At 40.1% G+C, this 23,371-nt stretch overlaps 1 protein-coding gene across 1 annotated transcript; it reads left to right on the top strand.

Annotated features, from left to right (window-relative positions):
* Positions 1-1,110: 1,110 nt before the first annotated feature.
* On the top strand, positions 1,111-2,256 carry LOC311226007 (N-acetyllactosaminide beta-1,3-N-acetylglucosaminyltransferase 3-like; the record flags this gene model as incomplete). Its single annotated transcript, XM_084311389.1, has 1 exon — positions 1,111-2,256. The coding sequence occupies one exon, from the start codon at positions 1,111-1,113 to the stop codon at positions 2,254-2,256; it is 1,146 nt and encodes a 381-aa protein (XP_084167515.1).
* Positions 2,257-23,371: the final 21,115 nt, after the last annotated feature.

A 23,371-nucleotide genomic window follows, 5' to 3' on the forward strand; every position in this document is an offset into this window, starting at 1 on the left:
TTTCCCCAATCTATACATCACATACATTGAAAAAGCACCCCAAATCTCTCAATAGTGTGAGCGTGTGCAGCATGAGTGTGTGTGTGCTCATGTTAAAGTGGCTGCTAGTGTGTGAGCGTGTACAAACAGTGTGTGTGTTGTGTGTGTGCTCATGTGTGCTTGTGCGTGGAGAGTTCAGTGTTCAACTCTAGTGTAATGCTCGTGCACAGTATTACTAAAAACAATCTGATTATGTATAAAAACAGGAGTTTTACTGCTCATGACCAACTTGAACAGCACAAGTTCATCATGACATTTATGACATACACGACATACAGATATAAAGATATATATCATGACATTTATGACACAAATTGATCTCTAAACAATGTTTGTATATCTCCACAATGGTATCATTCTGGCCTGGTAGGTTAAGCCACCGTTCGACGCAGTTTCTATATCTATCCCACCGTGTCTGTGTAAAATCTTGTACACGTTCTTTCTGAACGGACGTCGCCCGTATCCTCGCAACAAAGAGAGCTGCTATTGGTCGAGCGCAAGATACGTGACCGAACTTGCACCAATTACGTCAAATAAAACTCTGTGGTAACCAAGTATCCGTTTGTGAGGAAAGATCTAGTCCCGACTTTAAAATTCTGCGCAAAACGGGCAGGATTGTAAATGGAGGACTTTTTATTCCTAAATCTACACCAATATATCTTTCACCCAGAGTGAAAATTTAGTAGTCCGCCGAGGTGGGAACGGGATGAAACGATGCCTGCACCTTACGGCCTAATATGACAATGCATGTAATCAAATATATAACAAATGTTAAAAGTTACAACATAATTTCTAAATGTAGACGGCTGATAAGAAAAGGTTGTTTTGGTTTGTCATTGCAGAGCAACAAGGATGAGAAGAACATTTAAATGTAGACGGCTGATATAAAAACGTTGTTCTGGTTTGTCATTGCAGAGCAACAAGGATGAGAAGAAGATTTAAATGTAGACGGCTGATATGAAAACGTTGTTCTGGTTTGTCATTGCAGAGCAACAAGGATGAGAAGAACATTTAAATGTAGACGGCTGATATGAAAACGTTGTTCTGGTTTGTCATTGCAGAGCAACAAGGATGAGAAGAAGATTTAAATGCAAACTTGAGGCAACGGCTCTGATGCTGATTGGACTTCTATGCTTGGTTGTCCTTCTGAGGAAAGATGATTTCCATGATGACGTGACCCTCCATATACAGGCCAATAAAAGAGAGGCAACCGATCAGAGGAGTTCTCCAAACAATGACAGCTCCTTTGCGTTCTCATGGCCAACTTGTCAGCAAAACCTGTCTGCAGCCAATGTCTCTGGTTTCTCCGCTCTCCCTGGTAACATCCAAGACTTCCTCTACTATTGTCATTGTCGCCATTTCCCCATGCTGCTAGACATCCCTGGCAAATGCGGAGGAGTGGACAACTCCGGAGACGTCTTCCTCCTGTTGGTCATCAAGAGCTCCCCCTGGAACTACGACCGGCGAGAAGTCCTACGAAAAACCTGGGCAGAGGAGCGATTACACAACAACGTGTGGATCCGGAGGATCTTCATCTTGGGAACGACAAGCACGGGATTCGAGAAGCAGAGACTGAACAGGCTCCTGGAACTGGAGCACCGTGAGCACAACGACATCCTGCAGTGGGACTTCCAAGACTCCTTCTTCAACCTCACCCTGAAGCAGATGCTCTTCCTGGAGTGGATGGAGAGGAACTGTCCCCAGGCCCGTTTCCTCCTCAACGGAGACGATGACATCTTCGCCAACACGGACAACATGGTGGAGTACCTTCAGAGCCTCAAGGACAATGACGGCAGCAAGCACCTCTTCACTGGGAACCTGATTCAGTACGTGGGACCTATCCGAGATCCGGGGAGCAAGTACTATATCCCAGTTCAGGTACAAGAGTCCAACTCATACCCCCCTTATTGCGGTGGTGGGGGCTTCCTCCTCTCAGGCTATACAGCCATGCTCATATACAAAATGTCTGCGTCCATCAGGATTCTACCCATCGATGACGTCTACATGGGGATGTGTCTGGCTAAGGCGGGACTCAGGCCTGTTTCCCACATGGGTGTCAAGACCGCAGGACTGCACATCCCCTCACGTACACAAGACCCCTACGATCCTTGTTATTACAGAGAAATGATATTGGTACATAGGTTCTTGCCGCCTGATATATACGTCATGTGGCACCGAATACATGACCCTGACCTGAAATGTTGGAGTTCTGTGTGAGAACAATGAGATTTGGATTTGAGATGAATGTATTATACCTTAGTACTGTTCCTTAAATGTTATTTATGCAGCAGAGCAATCTTTTAATTTGATATTTGAAAGAAAGTACTGTTGAACGGAAACTAGCTCAATGTATATAAATTGCATAACTATCTAGGGAGGGTCAGCTGAGCCGCTGTAATATGCAGTTTTTCACTAATGCAAACATGAAAAAGATTGTACACACTCGCATAGGGAATTTTCAGCGTTGCCTCCGGCTTGGGCCGGCCGTCATACTAACTCAATTGGCAGAGTTAGCGGGTGGAAGTCGATGGGTGGTAATCTGGACGTTGTGGACAGCGACTCCTACAGGTCGGTTGGGGGACGCCTGCACAACAGAGACAGGAAATGTCGGGGTAGTGTGAGCCTCCCACACGTTACTCCTTGCCGAATGAGAGTCCGCGCTGGCAGGTGAAAAGATGTGACAGGCTGCCTCCACATGTATCGGAGGGGACATGTGATGCAAGGCTTCTATCCTCCCTACAGCCGACCAGTGGGGGGCATATGCGAGCAACGTTCAAGACAGGGGAGGGGAGAATTGGCGCAGCTAAATTGGCATGGGAGCAAAATAGAAAAAGGAGAAAAAAAGTGGATAAAAAAAAAGAAGTTGCTTCAGTAAAAATGTATTCATCCCTTCCCTCCTTCCTCCATGAAATACTGAAAAATTACTTGAAAGAAAGCATTTGAACTTGACAAATATTCCTTTCTTTATTTCCTTTGTTACTAGTTACTAGTTACTCTTTGTTACTAGTTATTCTTTGTTACTAGTTAGTGGCGAAGCGTACCGGAGTTAACCGGACCTTCATAATATTATATATTATTAATATTATATTCCAAATAAAATAAGTCCCTCGATACTCCGTGCTGCTGCTGCTGACATGAAATAAAATAGACCGTTCTGTGGGCAGTCGGCCCGACACTAAACAGCAGTCTGTTATAATCACATTTGTATGAGCTAACGAATTCCGTTATATTGGACATTTGTATTAATTATATCAAGCGAAGAATTGAGAAAGCAGAGAGAGACGGCAACATTATCGTGTGGTTCAACGTTGCGTGATCGCTGAAACCAATGCCGATCTCCGCCTCCCAGCGAGTTGTCATTATTAGACATGCATGGTGACTCAACAACGAAACAAATGTAACTATTTTAATACAATTCAAATTGTGCTTAGAGGGAAGTTAACGGTATGCAAAGAAAGATCAAGTCAAGAATTACCAAATGAAACGCACAGCAGCCCAGCCAATATTTCAAGACAGACATATATTTGTGTGGAAATAAAATGCGCAGCGGCAGATCAATATAATCAATATAAATTAATTTGTTTCACTCACAACATCGACGGTATCATTTGCTGCTGCCATGTTTCAGTTTGTCTCGTGTTGTCTTGCTTGATAGTTCACTAAGGTAGTCCGCGTTTGCCGTTTTGCGCTCTGATTGGCCGACGCAGCCAGACTCTAGAATACCTTGGCATCTAAAAGACTACGCCCATTGACTACAGCTCCAAATGTGATTGGCTGATCAAACTGTCACTCCACACCTGGGCTCCTGTTAAGGTTTATTGGGCAGGTCGAGCTAGAATACCCGATGGAGGAAAGTCTGCCTAGAGACTTGTGAAAAGAAATCTCCGATTGGCTGTTATTTTCTCCTGTACAAAAACGCTCTAATGCGCAGTGAATGGGTCGAAAACAACTATGGCGATTGAAACTGTGCGGTTTTAACAGATTAGCGACACAAACTATTTTAATACATTTGATTAAAAAAAATAAAAAAATAAAAATAAAAAAAGCAATTTTTTAAATTCATATTTTCTTTCTTCTGAGGCTCACAGGGCCTTCTCTGAATACCTTGAAGGCCCTGAGAATTCGCCACTGCTAGTTACTCTTTGTTACTAGTTACTAGGTACTCTTTGTTACTAGTTACTAGTTACTCTTTGTTACTAGTTACTCTTTGTTACTAGTTACTCTTTGTTACTAGTTATTCTTTGTTACTAGTTACTCTTTGTTACTAGTTACTAGTTACTCTTGGTTACTAGTTACTCTTTGTTACTAGTTATTCTTTGTTACTAGTTACTCTTTGTTACTAGTTACCAGTTACTCTTTGTTACTAGTTACTCTTAGTTACTCTTTGTTACTAGTTACTCTTTGTTACTAGTTACTAGTTACTCTTTGTTACTAGTTACTCTTTGTTACTAGTTACTAGTTACTCTTTGTTACTAGTTACTTTTTGTTACTAGTTACTCTTTGTTACTAGTTACTCGTTACTCTTTGTTACTAGTTATTCTTTGTTACTAGTTACTCTTTGTTACTAGTTACTCTTTGTTACTAGTTACTAGTTACTCTTTGTTACTAGTTACTCTTTGTTACTAGTTACTATTTGTTACTAGTTACTAGTTACTCTTTGTTACTAGTTACTCTTTGTTACTAGTTACTCTTTGTTACTAGTTAGTCTTGGCTGCCTCCTGGCGCTCCTCTTCATTGCGCTGCAGGCATGATTAAAATTAATCCTGTTTAATTACTTTGTGATGTTTCACAACTCAGATAACCTTCAGCTTCTATCTTAAGTCATTATTAATTAATTTAATTGTACAATATATTATTATTATTTATGGTATGGGATTATGTCCAATAAAGGTGGGGGGGGGAACACTGTACAAGCAAAACTGTACATTGGAATATTGACAACCATACTTGGAGAGTCAGCGTTTATCTGTAGTGCACCAACTTCCTGGAACGCTTCTCTGACCTTGGGGCCATGATCTCAAACCTCCCTAGTTCATTGTGTAACTGTTTTAACAGATCTTTTTTTTATCTGTGTTTTGCTTGTATTTCAGTTTTTTTAATGTTTTTATTGTTGCCTAATTCTATTGTTTTAAGCATATTATTTATGTTTAATCATTGCCTATTTTGTAATCGCTGCAACATTTAGAATGAGGGCCCACTTGCAATCGTCCCCCCCAAGACTTAAATAAATGTTGATGATGATATGAAAGCATTTTGAGCAGTGTAGATATTATACACGCACTGGATGTGAACAATGTTTTAATTTCAGATTTCATTGAAAATGCTCATTTATGGGAAACTAGCTGGAAATAGGAATGTGATCTCAATGGACAGTTTCAATCTTTGGGATAGTCTGGGGAAAGCCTTTTCTTATTTTCTTTTTATTCTGTTTAGATATATTTATATTTTACAGACACAGCTGGATGAGGGAAAGCCAAGGAGACAGCAAATATTTTGTCATAATGAAGTTGCATTTACATGACTAAACAAATAAAGTTTGGACAGTCCACAAATGCAGTGGACATTTGAAGACATTTGCAATATTATTTTATTCTAAGATTTTGATTGGAGGCCCTGTTATTTATCAAGAGCGATGCATGACTTTATGTTTCACTGTGAACTTTGGCAGATGTTACATTGTTACATAATCTTCATTATTCTGTTATTTTGTATTATTCATTATTATTGTTATTATTATGCTTAGCAATGAACATCGTTGGATACTTCCTTCCACCATCCTTGGTGTAAAGCAATTTTGAGTTTGAGAAAACCACTATAGCAATTATTTTATTAATTAATAATATTATTATAATATGCTTCAATCACTGAACTCACCCTGCGTATTTGGGACAGGCATCTATCTATATGTAGTGCGGTGGCTTAGCAAAAAAATGTGGACGCGCCAGACAAAAGCACCAAATTTTTTCCACGTGTTCCCCATCACCATAGCTTTCATTTTGGGGTAGGGGCCACGTCATCATGATGGATTTCAAGATGGCCGCCATGTAAAATCAAGGTTCTGCCCATTAATAAATATCTTGGTCCATAGCACGCTCAATATTTGAGCGAACACAAAGGTATTGGTATCCCTGTAAACTAGAGAAGCTAAGCTTTCCATTTGTATCATTTTCATTAAGCCCAACTGTTGGGAAGGGGGTTTTAATAGGCAATGATTCAAAATTATGTAAAATTTTCACCTAGAAAAAACTGCCATGCTCATCTTCCAAAAGGTCCCTTGGCTGTTCACATGAATATATCAGAGTGAACATTGGTTTTATAGGTACCCACAAGCCTCTTCTTTCCAGACATACCCACTTTGTCCAACTTGCATGCTATTTGGGGCAATAATCAAGCAGGTTTGTGCATGTGGTACAAATGTGTTGAACATTGGGTTAGGGTTTGTTGTTAGAATGTTGAACATAGATCAATTTTGGTGTCAAACTAGGGCTGGACGGTATGGTCTAAAATTTATATCATGGTATAATTTGAAGCATATATGGTAACGGTATATATCACGGTATATTAACTTATCTCAAAATGTCTATATAAATGCTTCTGAAGGGGTAAAACACTGTTATTCTGTTACAGCTGCTGAGATATACTATAGCTAATGTCCATCAATATCTTCCTTTTTAATTAAATAGGTTCAAGAATCGAATCAGGATTGTTAGCAGAGAGAGAGAGAGGGAGGGAGGAGGCTGCTAGAGTGGAGCTAACGTTAGCTTGCTGAGGCTAGTACATCGACAGGCTGCTAGTGGAGCCAGCTACACTGTAAACCCGAATAAGTTTCCAGAACTTAAAAAAATTGAGGCCATGTATGGCCTCAATTTTTTTAAGTTGATAAACTCAAATGTTTTCAGTTGGCTAAGACTTACAATTCTCAGTTAAGGCAACTCAAATATGGTCTGTTACTGTGACTTAAGGTTCTCAGTTAAGTCAAATCAAATATGGTCAGTTACTCTGACTTACAGTTCTCAAGTGGAGTCAACTCAAATATGTTCAGTTACTGTGACTTACAGTTCTCAGTTAAGGCAATTCAAATATATTCAGTTACTGTGACTTAAGGTTCTCAAGTGGTGTTAACTCAAATATGTTCAGTTACTGTGACTTACAGTTCTCAGTTAAGGCAATTCAAATATATTCAGTTACTGTGACTTAAGGTTCTCAAGTGGTGTCAACTCAAATATGTTCAGTTACTGTGACTTACAGTTCTCAGTTAAGGCAATTCAAATATATTCAGTTACTGTGACTTAAGGTTCTCAAGTGGTGTCAACTCAAATATGTTCAGTTACTGTGACTTACAGTTCTCAGTTAAGGCAGTTCAAATATGTTCAGTTACTGTGACTTAAGGTTCTCAAGTGGTGTCAACTCAAATATGTTCAGTTACTGTGACTTACAGTTCTCAGTTAAGGCAATGCAAATATATTCAGTTACTGTGACTTAAGGTTCTCAAGTGGTGTCAACTCAAATATGTTCAGTTACTGTGACTTACAGTTCTCAGTTAAGGCAGTTCAAATATGTTCAGTTACTGTGACTTAAGGTTCTCAAGTGGTGTCAACTCAAATATGTTCAGTTACTGTGACTTACAGTTCTCAGTTAAGGCAGTTCAAATATGTTCAGTTACTGTGACTTAAGGTTCTAAAGTGGTGTCAACTCAAATATGTTCAGTTACTGTGACTTAAGGTTCTCAAGTGGAGGCAACTCAAATATGTTCAGTTACTGTGACTTAAGGTTCAACCTTAAATCCATGTGATTAAGTTAACAGAACTCAACGACATTGAGGCCATCCCATGCCTCATTTCTTTTAAGTTAATCAACAAAAATTTTTAAGTTAATCAACTCAAATATTTGCAGTTACTATAACTTAAGGTTCAGTTTTAAAATCCATGTGAAAAAGTTAACAGAAAAATAACTACACAAGCACATTATATCAACTTCAAACAACTCTTTTATTTTTTTCTATTCAAAGAGTATAAAAGAGTATACATATATAATCTGTATGTTAGCAATGTACAATAACACTGTAAACACCGTACGCTGTTTTTGGACTATATATGTTAACAATACCGACCAGGTATTAGTGCCTTGCAAAGTGCAGATATGAAGTTTTCCCCTTTTTTGTATGCATTTAGGAGGTTTTGTTCTTCATCGAAACTATTTATCTTACAAAAACATTGTGTTACAACTTCAAACTCTTTATATTTATTTCTATTCAAAGAGTATACATCTATTTATCTTACAAAAACATTGTGTTGCCCTCTCCAACATTATGGCAATGTTAAAATTGAAAATATATATATATAGAAAATATATATAGAAAATAAATACATGCATGTTATAACATGTACATACAATGTAATGTATATTACACATTTAATCCCTCTGGTCACAATAGTGTAATAATGTTTGTTATAAGGCTCTGAAAATGTTACTGAATGATGTATCAATGTATTTCCAGTAAATATTGAAATAATAAAGGGTCTCAATATGTGCAGTGCACATGACCAGAGCCGTTTACATCCTGGCTGAATTACTCAAATTTGTATAGTGTGGTCATAGAATGAGCAAACATGTTGACGGCAACTATTGTGACCGTTGGGATAACACAGTGTATCTATGTACAGTACAGAATAAAATGTATAGATTATCTGAAAATTGTCAATCCGCTTGGCACATGTAAAATTCACAAACGTTGTGCTGTATATTGGGTCCTGCCAATGTGGAACCAAAATACCAATCCACATTACATGCTATACAGCTGGCAATACTGTTAATAGTGCACATACCTACATATGGAAATGCAGCTGCATGTATTTGCTCCATGATGTATCATGGAACAAGATGGTGTTTTCATTGAAAGAGTTAGTCAGAATGTCAGAGGCACCATCCGTCATTTAGAGCAGGCTATGTTTGCAGAATGATAACTAGAACACTACAGTACTCTGTACTAAGAACACTATACAGTACACTAACTATACTGCCCTGTCAAGGCAGACCGCAGTAACTTCCAAACAGTGAAACTGAGAAAAATGGCTTTAAAGTTGTTTGACTTGCCATCCAAAATGTGTTATAGGTAGATAGATGATAGTACCCAGATTTAACATGTATTAATGAAGTAATCTTTAGGCATACAAAAATATGATGTAGTTATTTTAATTAACCCCAAAAAAGCAGATACTGCACTCTGCTGCACGATTTCCTTAAATAATTATACAGGTAATGTACAGGCAAAGTGCAGTAACTTCAAATGCAATGTTGTTTTCCCTCCAGCTTTCATAACTTCACCTAGCCATTTTATTTGGATCATCATCATTCCAATATATTCAGGTATTAAATTTCATTTTCAAAATGGCTAGGTTAAGTTATGAAAGCTGGAGGGAAAACAACATTGTATTGGAAGTTACTGCACTTTGCCTGTACATTACCTGTATAATTATTTAAGGAAATCGTGCAGCAGAGTGCAATATCTGCTTTTTTGGGGTTAATTAAAATAATTATGTCATATTTTTGTATGCCTAAAGATTACTTCATTAATACATGTTAAATCTGGGTACTATCATCTATTTACCTATAACACATTTTGGATGGCAAGTCAAAACACTTTAAAGCCATTTTTCACTGTTTGGAAGTTACTGCGGTCTGCCTGGGTTTTGAGTGTGATTTTGTAGTTACTGCAGTTTTTAAAACCCGATATCTCCAAAACTGAGCGACATTAACATCTGAAACTTGGTCACAAGATAAAACATTTATTGACAAGGTCAATTTCACTCATAACTAAATTTTTACTTTTTTCAAGTTACTGCGGTTAGCCCTTGACAGGGCAGTATACTACTGCCTACAAGGTCTCAAGGATACAGTCCCACTCTCAGCATACAAGATCGATGGTCTGCTGCTGCTGACTCCCAAGCGATTCATTCAAGTGAAACGGAACTGAGTCCAGCTAATGGTGAATAGTTATTTTATTAATCAATTATTGTGTCTTTATTCACTCTAGTTGTGTAATTGACCAGTTCATATTCTGTATAAGTTCATATTCTGTATATGTTAATAATAACGCTTCTGTGTTGCGTTTATGGCTCCTGGTATATCGCCTTGTACTCTGTACTGAGAACACTAACTCTACCACTGCCTACAAGCAATGGAAGCAGTCAGAGCAGAGTGGCATTTATGCCCATTGCCTCCTATTGTTCCTCGAGAAACAAACGTTTGGGACTTGGATGTTGCCTTTGAGATTCTGATAAACTCTTTCAACTCTAAAACTTACTTGGATGAAATTACAATAATGCCAGCTATAGACGTTAAGAAAATTCGAACTGTAAAACTCTCAAATGTAAACATATTACATAAAAAATAAAGAACAAGGTACATTGAGTAGTTTGGACCTATTGGCTGAACATCTGCAAAGTAGTACAGCAACTTTTGAAGGTATTATTTTGACATGACAAGACATTTCAGATGAGTTTCTATAGACACACTTTTGAGGTGTTGGTAAGTGCTTTGGGGTAGTGCATAGATTAGTCCAAACATTACAGGAAGGAATCACCAAATCTGGGAAAGCTGATCATGATATGACTTTCAATGACAATAGAGATTGTCACAGGCTGGTAGTGAACTGGACTTGTGTCATGATCACTGATTACAGTAAGGAATAGAAACTCATCTGAAAGAAGGATGTGGGGTGAGGTATTAATTTCCTTGTCATGTCAAAATAATACCTTCAAAAGTTTAATGCAAGAGCGGTCAGGTGACGTAGCGGAGATTGCGTTCGTCACCAACGCTGGAGACACTGGATTCGCGTGTTCGAATCCAACTCCCTGCGTTGTCACCAGCTTGGCTGGCCGTTCACACTAATACAATTCGGCAGTATTAGGGGGTGGGGAAGCTGGCGGGTGGGAATCTGGCGTTGTGGACAGCGACGCCTACAGGTCAGGTCTCGGCGCTTGCTAAGCGGGGCAGGACTTGGTGGAGATAGCGTGCCCTCCCACGCGTTACACTTCACCAATGAGAGCCCTCGCTGCCAAGTGAAAAGACGTCACTGGCTGTCGGCGCACGTCTCGGGGGAAGCGTGCGATCGACTCGGGACGCCCTTATACCGACTCGTAGGAGAACATGCATACAGCACCAGGTAGGGGGGGGGGGGGGAATTGGCACAACGACTAATTGGGACGGGGAGAAAATCCATTGAAAAATCAGAAAAAAATAAATGATTGCATCATCAAGTCATTCTTGAGAGTCTGCAACCTGGGCAACAGTTTACCAGCTTCTAGACCTAGTAAAATCTTCTGAATGAATTCAAAAGTGTTGGTAAGTCCCTTGGGGTAGCTGAGGTGTAGTGCATAGATTAGTCCAAACATTACCAGGAAGGAATCACCAATCAGAGATTGTCACAGGCTGGTAGTGAACTGGACTTGTGTCATGGTCACTGATGACAGTAAGGAGGGCCACTGCAACACCCTGAAGCTCTGGCTCATCAGGCGTGTCCTGAAGGAATGAAAGAGACATAATAATCACAAATAAATCCATGGTTTCTACAAAGTGCAGCACAAAGCTAAGTATATGGAGTTGTGTTTGTAAGTTGTTTATATTTTAGTTAGAACTATTTTTTTGGTGAGAAGGTTATTTTTATTTAACCAGGTTAGTCCTGTCGAGATCAAATATCTCTTTCACAAGGGAGACCTGGAAGGAAGGAAGACTGATACTTAGCATTTTGATTAACTGTTCACTTAATATACAGTTGTACTGTAAATTATTTTCACTCGGACTCACTGTGCAGGTTTTGAAAAATCCAGAGACTTCCTCATGCAGATACACAGGCAGGGCATGGAGAACAGTGGTACGCCTGGTGTGAACATCATGGATTTCCTATTAAGATGTAAGATTAAGAAGAAAAAAGAATTGTATTATATGGAAATATTTACTGAACAAAGCGGATTTTAAACAGTCCAATCAGATATGTCCACAAATAACATGTTCACATCTTTAATGCAATCAGAAAAATGGCAAACACAATGGTGGACTAATTGTAAAATTCAAACGCTCATTTGAATCATTGAACCTGTTCAATGTTACAGAGGTTCGACCTATGACATGTCATGTATAATAATCTATTCACCTGTTCATCGTGGATTTTTTTAAATGTGAGCCAAAGCATCTGCCGTGTTCCCAGTTTTGGACGCCTTCTGTCTGAATAACGTCATCAGTCGAGGAAGATGGCGGTCAAGCTCAGCGTAGAATGTGTTGGGCAGGTTCTGGTTGGCAATCAGCTGGAACTCTGCATACACCTATATTTAATAACAGCAGGACAATATAGTATATCAACATCAATTAGTCACTTCAACTTGGTGGATCTCTTACTTTGTTTGGTTTGGGCTTCAGAGCATGACGGCGGGATTTCTGGTCAACCATGTCATTACATGCTTTGCGGAATTGGTCGCTGATGACTAGCTCGCGGGGGCGCACAGAACACACACGCAGATGCGCCGCTAGAGTATATAAACCAGGCTTAAGAATCACAAGTTTCACTTTAAAACACACAGAATGTGCCAAATGTTAACACAGGAAAGAGAGCTGATCTATATTACCTCAGACTCCATTTTGAGAGCAGGCCAGAGGTCCATGAGCTCTTTCACTGGTGGGCTGGACTTCACTATGGTCTGTCGGCGCAGGGCAAATGTGGTCTGCATCAGCTTTCTATGTCACAAATACATGTAGAATGTAAAACGTTAGGTTGGCAATAGTTTAGCAATAGGTTAAAAGTGTACTTATATCATTTTAAGTTTTGTATTTGCGATCGTCTATTCTGACCCGGAACCGGAAATGTTGAACCATCGGAATTGTAGTTTACTTGCCATTTTGTAGAGGAGATCGCTAGCTATCGGCCTGCGTTGAAATTTCTCCGATCTACACTTCCTGTCACATACTATGGTGGTTCAAAGTTCAGCGTTCTGAATGAATCATATCAATAATTGTTATGATTCGCGATAATAAGCTACAAAAGGTAACGTTTTTGACAAATATTGAAACGCAGTCAGTTTCTCCACACTATTGTTACCATGTAGGAAGAATTAGATCTGAAATTAGTTTCAAAATGGTTACACTGTGGGGGAAATAAAATAGTACAGTCGATTACAGTAAATATCAGTATCTGTTATTATGCACGCCTGGTGATACTATATCCAAATTGAACTCGGCCATTTGAAATATACTATATGTATATATATATAAATGTGCTAATTGGCTATAATAAGGTAATGTATAAGCATATATTCTATATTCTATAATAATATTTCAAATTGCATTGGTCCGGATGGGAGAATTCAGTACTGTATATACAGAACCTTCAGTTTGATCATCTTCCCTTTATCAATTTCCTTAGATCTTTTGTACACATGATCTCAAGAGGGTACTGAATGTTTAAGTTTGGTCATTATTATCATGGTTTTATTCACTGTCAAAGATGAAAAGAAAAATCATAATTCATATTTTCCTTTGTTTCATCACAATTTAAGCAAGCCTAGTAATAGACACAATATTTCTGACACTGAGAATACATTCATTGAGGTCCATAGATGTTCCTAGATACCAAGAATATGCAAATAGCCCTTGTAGAAGTGGAGCAATATTCCATTTACCTAGGTATACATTTTATGCAGATTTTCACCTGGGGTGGAACAGGTCACTAGTTACAACAATGCTTATGTAACTATTAAAAACGTACATTTTAATCACGAAACAAAATGGCAGACTAACGTTAGCTAGCATGCTAGCTAGCTAACGCTAGTAGCATGCTAGCTAGCTAACGCTAGTAGCATGCTAGCTAGCTAACGTTAGTAGCATGCTAGCTACTGTAATAATATGCAATACTATTTGCTAAAACAAGCTCCAAACTATTTGCCACGGCACAGAGATAACATTTAGTCAAACGATAACAGCCCGGTGATGGTATCTGAACGTGATCATACTATTCCCATAAGAACTCACTTACCAGTTAACTAGTATACTATCTAGCATGCTAGCTAATAATGCTAACAATGCTACAAGCTTCGTTCTGCACTGTAGGCTACTAGTTGCTTGCCACCACGGTAATAATTCACAAAGTAGCATGTAGTCAAACGATGACAGCAAGATTATGGTATGTGAATGGCATAATACATTATTATTGTCAATGACTTACCAAGGAGTTTGGCTCAGACTATTTGTCAAGCCAGTAGTGAAGACATCATCGCGCGGCTCGCGCCAACAAGTTACGTTTGAATACCTCAAGTCCCGTGAGATCTTCTAGGTCTCGCGAGTTGCTTAGGACTACCCTCTCGAAGGGGAGGGGAGGAGGGGAGGAGGGGAGGAGGGGAGGGGGGAGGGGGAATCTATTCTCCACTTGCACAATCTGATAGTAGCCACTTCTGGCTGACTTCCGGTTGCCAATGGCACTTCCTGTCCCATCCAAATACATTGGTTTTAGCTACTTTTCTCCCCTTATTTAAACAACTTTGTCGTCACAGAGAGGCAATGAAACGTTTGTATTATTATAGTATAGAATGTATTTAATAAGCAAACGTTTGTCAAAACCACTCAAGGAACACCTACAGGAGACTGCAATTCGAAACTGGCCCCTGTAAATGTCCTAACCCAACCCCCTCCAATGTACAGTAATTTACCTAGTATGGTTTTGTCAATATTCCAATGTACAGTTTTGCTTGTTCGTACAGAGTCCCAACCCCCTCCAATGTAAATGACCTAGTATGGTTGTCAATATCCCAATGTACAGTTTTGCTTGTACAGTTGTACAGTGTTCCCGGCCCTACCCAACCCCCCCCCCCCCCTCCCCCCACACAACCCCACCCAACCTCCTCCAATGTACAGTTTCTACGTCAAATGTATATACTCCCTTTTCTGGACTCTTTTTGTATCACAAACGGTACTGTATTTGCAAATCTGGTATGTCATAGATGTAGCAGTACTGTCTGTATGTCATATATGTCCTGATGAATTGAAAATGGGGGACCCTGATGTAAACAAGACTAAAGTCTTTCTCTGGTCTGCATCCCCTTAACAATTGTGTGTATCGAGCTGCACTGTATTGTACCCATTCTGCAATCTGTTAATAAAGTTTTCAATCAATTCAATCAATCAATCAATCAGCAGGGTTTTTGGGCTGTATTTCATGTAAAAACGTTTACTGTTAGTTTCCTTGCTCAGCCAGCATTAGCTAACAGAAGCTAGTGGTTAAACAGGCCGGATTAGCTTTGAACTAACTATCTTTCCCGACCCATGTATTCATTCCATTCTAAACATAACGTTAGTTTACAAAACATGACCTGTCTATATAACGTTGAGGAACAAATTATAAGTGTGTGGGTGTGTGTTTTGGTGAACATTGGACTGCAAACAGAAAATGCATCACAGTTACAGACAGTAGCTACTGTTAGCTGCACTCAGGCTGGCTGCACTCAGGCGGCGCGATCAGCCTGTTGGACAGGGAATGAAGATCTCCAGCGAACACTTCATTGCCTCGGATTATGTTGTTGGGGGTGGAAGGTTTGTCCAGAAGACCACTAATCAGCTGAAGCCTGATGCGGTTCCCTCGGTCTTCGACAGACAGACCGGCGCAGGCTCCCGGGAGCGATGGCTAGCTAGTTAGCACCAGCCGAGGACCGGCGTTAGCTGCCGGGAGCGATGGCTAGCTAGTTAGCACCAGCCGGGGACCTGGAGCGATGGCTAGCTAGTTAGCACCAGTCGGGGACCGGCGTTAGCTGCCGGGAGCGATGGCTAGCTAGTTAGCACCAGCCGGGGACCGGCGGCAGCTCCCGGGAGCGATGGCTAGCTAGTTAGCACCAGCCGAGGACCGGCGTTAGCTGCCGAGAGCGATGGCTAGCTAGTTAGCACCAGCCGGGGACCTGGAGCGATGGCTAGCTAGTTAGCACCAGTCGGGGACCGGCGTCAGCTGCCGGGAGCGATGGCTAGCTAGTTAGCACCAGTCGGGGACCGGCGTCAGCTGCCGGGAGCGATGGCTAGCTAGTTAGCACCAGTCGGGGACCGGCGTTAGCTGCCGGGAGCGATGGCTAGCTAGTTAGCACCAGCTACCTCTCACACCTCTCACACCTCTCACATCTCTCACACCTCTCACACCTATCACACCTATCACACCTCTCACACCTATCACACCTCTCACACCTATCACACCTATCACACCTCTCACACCTATCACACCTATCACACCTATCACACCTCTCACACCTATCACACCTATGACACCTCTCACACCTATCACACCTCTCACACCTATCACACCTATCATACCTATCACACCTCTCACACCTATCACATCTATCACACCTCTCACACCTCTCACACCGATCCCACCTATCACACATATCACACCTCTCACACCTATCACACCTCTCACACCTATCACACCTCTCACACCTATCACACCTCTCACACCTCTCACACCTATCACACCTATCACACCTCTCACACCTATCACACCTCTCACACCTCTCACACCTCTCACACCTATCACACCTCTCACACCTATTACATCTCTCACACCTCTCACACCTTTCACACCTCTCACACCTATCACACCTATCACACCTCTCACACCTATCACACCTCTCACACCTATCACACCTCTCACACCTATCACACCTCTCACACCTATCACACCTCTCACACCTATCACACCTCTCACACCTCTCACACCTATCACACCTATCACACCTCTCACACCTATCACACCTCTCACACCTATCACACCTCTCACACCTCTCACACCTATCACATCTCTCACACCTATCACACCTATCACACCTCTCACACCTATCACACCTCTCACACCTCTCACACCTATCACATCTCTCACACCTCTCACACCTATCACACCTCTCACACCTATCACACCTCTCACACATATCACACCTATCACACCTCTCACACCTATCACACCTATCACACCTATCACACCTCTCACACCTATCACACCTCTCACACCTCTCACACCTATCACACCTATCACACCTATCACATCTCTCACACCTATCACACATATCACACCTCTCACACCTATCACACCTCTCACACCTCTCACACCTATCACATCTCTCACACCTCTCACACCTATCACACCTCTCACACCTATCACACCTCTCACACATATCACACCTATCACACCTCTCACACCTATCACACCTATCACACCTATCACACCTCTCACACCTATCACACCTATCACACCTCTCACACCTATCACACCTATCACACCTCTCACACCTATCACACCTCTCACACCTATTACACCTCTCACACCTCTCACACCTCTCACACCTCTCACACCTATCACACCTCTCACACCTATCACACCTCTCACACCTCTCACACCTTTCACACCTCTCACACCTATCACACCTATCACACCTCTCACACCTATCACACCTTTCACACCTCTCACACCTATCACACCTCTCACACCTATCACACCTATCACACCTCTCACACCTATCACACCTATCACACCTCTCACACCTATCACATCTCTCACACCTCTCACACCTATCACACCTATCACACCTATCACACCTATCACACCTCTCACACATATCACACCTCTCACACCTATCACATCTCTCACACCTATCACACCTATCACACCTCTCACACCTCTCACACCTATCACACCTCTCACACCTATCACACCTCTCACACCTCTCACACCTTTCACACCTCTCACACCTATCACACCTCTCACACCTATCACACCTCTCACACCTATCACACCTATCACACCTATCACACCTATCACACCTCTCACACCTATCACACCTCTCACACCTCTCACACCTATCACATCTCTCACACCTATCACACCTATCACACCTCTCACACCTCTCACACCTATCACACCTCTCACACCTTTCACACCTCTCACACCTATCACACCTATCATACCTATCACACCTATCACACCTATCACACCTCTCACACCTATCACACCTCTCACACCTCTCACACCTATCACATATCTCACACCTCTCACACCTATGACACCTATCACACCTATCACACCTCTCACACCTCTCACACCTATCACACCTCTCACACCTATCACACCTATCACACCTATCACACCTCTCACACCTATCACACCTCTCACACCTCTCACACCTATCACACCTCTCACACCTCTCACACCTATCACACCTATCACACCTCTCACACCTCTCACACCTATCACACCTCTCACACCTCTCACACCTCTCACACCTCTCACACCTATCACACCTCTCACACCTATCACACCTCTCACACCTCTCACACCTTTCACACCTCTCACACCTATCACACCTATCACACCTCTCACACCTATCACACCTATCACACCTCTCACACCTATCACACCTCTCACACCTATCACACATCTCACACCTATCACACCTCTCACACCTCTCACACCTATCACACCTATCACACCTCTCACACCTATCACACCTCTCACACCTATCACATCTCTCACACCTCTCACACCTCTCACACCTCTCACACCTCTCACACCTATCACACATATCACACCTCTCACACCTATCACACCTATCACACCTCTCACACCTATCACACCTATCACACCTATCACACCTCTCACACCTATCACACCTATCACACCTCTCACACCTATCACACCTCTCACACCTATCACACCTATCACACCTATCACACCTCTCACACCTATCACACCTATCACACCTCTCACACCTATCACACCTCTCACACCTCTAACACCTATCACACCTATCACACCTCTCACACCTATCACACCTATCACACCTCTCACACCTCTCACACCTATCACACCTATCACACCTCTCACACCTATCACACCTATCACACCTCTCACACCTATCACACCTATCACACCTATCACACCTCTCACACCTATCACACCTATCACACCTCTCACACCTATCACACCTCTCACACATATCACACCTATCACACCTCTCACACCTCTCACACCTATCCCACCTATCACACCTATCACACCTATCACACCTATCACACCTCTCACACCTATCACACCTATCACACCTCTCACACATCTCACACCTATCACACCTATCACACCTATCACACCTCTCACACCTCTCACACCTATCACACCTATCACACCTATCACACCTCTCACACCTATCACACCTATCACACCTCTATACCCATTCTGCAATCTGTTAATAAAGTTGTACTTAAGTTATGCTTTTACATTATACTTACTTAATAAGTGAATAGTTCCAAGTCAATCAAAAACGATGAGTTTTATTTACTCAAAACATAATGCGGTTTACAGTCTGTATCTACTTAATTATCTTAAGTTGTACTTAATTTATGCTTTTACATTATACTTACTTAATAAGTGAATAGTTCCAAGTCAATCAAAAACTATGAGTTTTATTTACTCAAAACATAATGCGGTTTACAGTCTGTATCTACTTAATTATCTTAAGTTGTACTTAAGTTATGCTTTTACATTATACTTACTTAATAAGTGAATAGTTCCAAGTCAATCAAAAACTATGAGTTTTATTTACTCAAAACATAATGCGGTTTTCAGTCTGTATCTACTTAATTATCTTAAGTTGTACTTAAGTTATGCTTTTACATTATACTTACTTAATAAGAGAATAGTTCCAAGTCAATCAAAACTATGAGTTTTATTTACTCAAAACATAATGCGGTTTACAGTCTGTATCTACTTAATTATCTTAAGTTGTACTTAAGTTATGCTTTTACATTATACTTACTTAATAAGTGAATAATTCCAAGTCAATCAAAAACGATGAGTTTTATTTACTCAAAACATAATGCGGTTTAGAGTCTGTATCTACTTAATTATCTTAAGTTGTACTTAAGTTATGCTTTTACATTATACTTACTTAATAAGTGAATAGTTCCAAGTCAATCAAAAAAGATGAGTTTTATTTACTCAAAACATAATGCGGTTTACACTCTGTATCTACTTAATTATCTTAAGTTGTACTTAAGTTATGCTTTTACATTATACTTACTTAATAGGTGAATAGTTCCAAGTCAATCAAAAACTATGAGTTTTATTTACTCAAAACATAATGCGGTTTACAGTCTGTATCTACTTAATTATCTTAAGTTGTACTTAAGTTATGCTTTTACATTATACTTACTTAATAAGTGAATAATTCCAAGTCAATCAAAAACTATGAGTTTTATTTACTCAAAACATAATGCGGTTTTCAGTCTGTATCTACTCAATTATCTTAAGTTGTACTTAAGTTATGCTTTTACATTATACTTACTTAATAAGTGAATAGTTCCAAGTCAATCAAAAACTATGAGTTTTATTTACTCAAAACATAATGCGGTTTACAGTCTGTATCTACTTAATTATCTTAAGTTGTACTTAAGTTATGCTTTTACATTATACTTACTTAATAAGTGAATAATTCCAAGTCAATCAAAAACTATGAGTTTTATTTACTCAAAACATAATGCGGTTTAGAGTCTGTATCTACTTAATTATCTTAAGTTGTACTTAAGTTATGCTTTTACATTATACGTACTTAATAAGTGAATAGTTCCAAGTCAATCAAAAACTATGAGTTTTATTTACTCAAAACATAAGAACACGTCACACGAACTCAAGACATTCAAGTTAGTAGAACTTTCATAGAATATTGAGTATACCCTACTCAAACGAATTGATTATTTTGAACATGCGGGTTTACAGTGTAACATTAGCTTGCTGACGATAGTACATCGACAGTTAACATTACATAAGGTTTTAGCGCGGTGTGGGCATTCCAGAATGGCGAGGATGCAAAGCATGTTAGACCATTGGACTCATTGCAGTTTACATTACACATAGAAACTGAGTGACTTGCGAGAGAAGTTGTCACACAGCCTTCAAACGCAGGGTGGAAGAGCTATTGCTTCTGTGTATTATGAAATGACAATTGCACGTTGACACGCCCACTGCGTGAAGCCTCTGTGCTCATAAATAACTTTTTCCAGTTCGCACATCTATTATGACTAATTCTATCTATTTTTGGGGGCAAATACGAGTGAAATAGTCGCGCCCTGGCTGTGGTTACATGACGTCATTGCTATTTTAGAGTTGCTCTACCGGTTACAAGGTATAGTCAAAATCCATACCATAGCGCAAATTCATAGCGTTTATACCGTCCACCCCTATGTCAAACTACACATTTTCTGGGTCAATAAATGTGTTAATGCTATGAAGAATATCCTGGTCGTTTGGTCATTACGGTGTTGATGACTGGTATAGCCACCGACAGCTATCATGAGACGTGCACTGAGAGTATGGCCACCGCGGGAATTTTTATGAAACATTCTGATATTATCGCAGGTCTTGTGCAGTGGTCTCGTGCGTGCCACTGTCAACCAAGCGACCGACAGTGGCACGACTCGAGACGTGCACCGTTTGACAATGATATGCATGCAGCATAATTTGCGAGTGCTCTCGTGAGTCGTGACTGAGGAGAGGATGGCCCGCAGGCCGCAGGAATTTCTATAAACATTCTGATACTTTGATTAGTTAACTATCTATTCCGTTAGTTAACTATATATTGATAGATAACTTATTACATATTAATATGATATTGTAAGGGGCAGGACCAGATAAGCTTTGCTTCTTTCTGTCCCTTCTCGAACAAAACCATTTGTCTTGAGCTATGTTGATTATTCCCTCCATAGGAAGATATATTTAAATATATTTGTATTTTATTTCGTTTTTATAAATTTTGTGTTATTACAAATGTGTGTTTATGGTTGAAAATGTTCAAGATAAATAAAGATCAAATCAAATCTAACTGAATAAGTTATCCCTCTTCTAACAAGAGAGAAAAACGTATAGTTTAGCTTTAAACTATAACGTCATTGCTTATTAGGGATGGGTACCGAATTTGGTACTTTTAAAGGTACTTACCGAAACACGTCTGTACTACAGAGTATCGATTCACAAGAGATACAGTAAAAGAAAGAAAAATAATTAAAAGAAATTGCACTTTTTTGTTTTAAATCTTTTTATTTTTCATGAGGTTTCACATTCAATCGACAGATCTACAGAATGTTCAGTGTCACTCTCATGAACAATTTTTAACAATTTTCCTTGTGCTCCCCACTCAATCCATTCTCCCATCTCTCACTCACACTCACACACTGGGACATACACACACGTACACGCGCACACACGCGCATACAGGCATACACACACACACACATACACACATACACTTGCCCACATACACACAAATAAACAATTAGACAACAAAAAAAAGAAAATAATAATAATAAAAATAAAGTAAAATAAAATAAAATAAAGGGACAGTAGGTAAATCATAAGTAAATAAGGAATAAGGAATAAAAGTGCAAATTTCGGTATTGTAAACAGTGACATTTTATAGCACCCAGTTGCTCACACCCGCTTATCGATAGTTACTCCGACAGAGAAGGGTCCGGGCCGCTGCGTGTTCAGCTCCCTTTCCCAGACCCGACCCCGTGGGGGCAGGGTTTGACAGCCATGCGCAGGCAACCAGGCACTTACACGCAGACAAAGAGCCTCAACAGATCAGCTAATCTAATCTGCTAAAACTCCACGTCTGTTATTTAGATATGACACATTTATAGGACTACATTATGAGTTTCCAGTTGAGTATAGAGTGGATTCCAGAGTTCTTGAAATAGTGACCCTGGTTGTGCTTTTCAAGCGTTATCTTTTCTAAGGGAAGAAACTGAGATATTTGTTCTATGAACATATTGAATGTTGGTGCGATTTCATTTTTCCATAGAAGAAGTATACATTTCTTTGCAAAATATGTTATGTATACCAACAGTCTGCATTTCTTTTGGTCTAAGTGGCAGTTTGTTATATTATTTAATAGATAGACACATGGTGATAACTCAAATTCCAACTCCATGACAGATTTAGTAAATAAGTGGATCTTGTTCCAGAAATGCTTCAATTTGCTACATTGCCAGAACATATGCAGAAATGTTCCTTCTTTAATTTTACATCTTGGGCAATTTGGTGAGTTTTCTTTCGAGATTTTGTGCATTTTTACAGGAGTAAGGTAGAATTTATGAATAAATTTGAAATTACTTTCTTTGATCTTATTGCTTGTAAAGGGAAAGAAAGTTCGATCACAGATATCTTGCCAATAGTTTTCTTCAAATTTCGTTGCCAGGTCCGTCTCCCAGCATCTTAATAGAGCTGGGAAGACTGTTTGGCATTCATTAGTTAGAATTTCATATAGTT

Source organism: Notolepis coatsorum (assembly GCF_963971535.1).
Source record: "Notolepis coatsorum genome assembly, chromosome: 3".
In the NCBI taxonomy this organism is placed as follows: Eukaryota; Metazoa; Chordata; class Actinopteri; order Aulopiformes; family Paralepididae; genus Notolepis; species Notolepis coatsorum.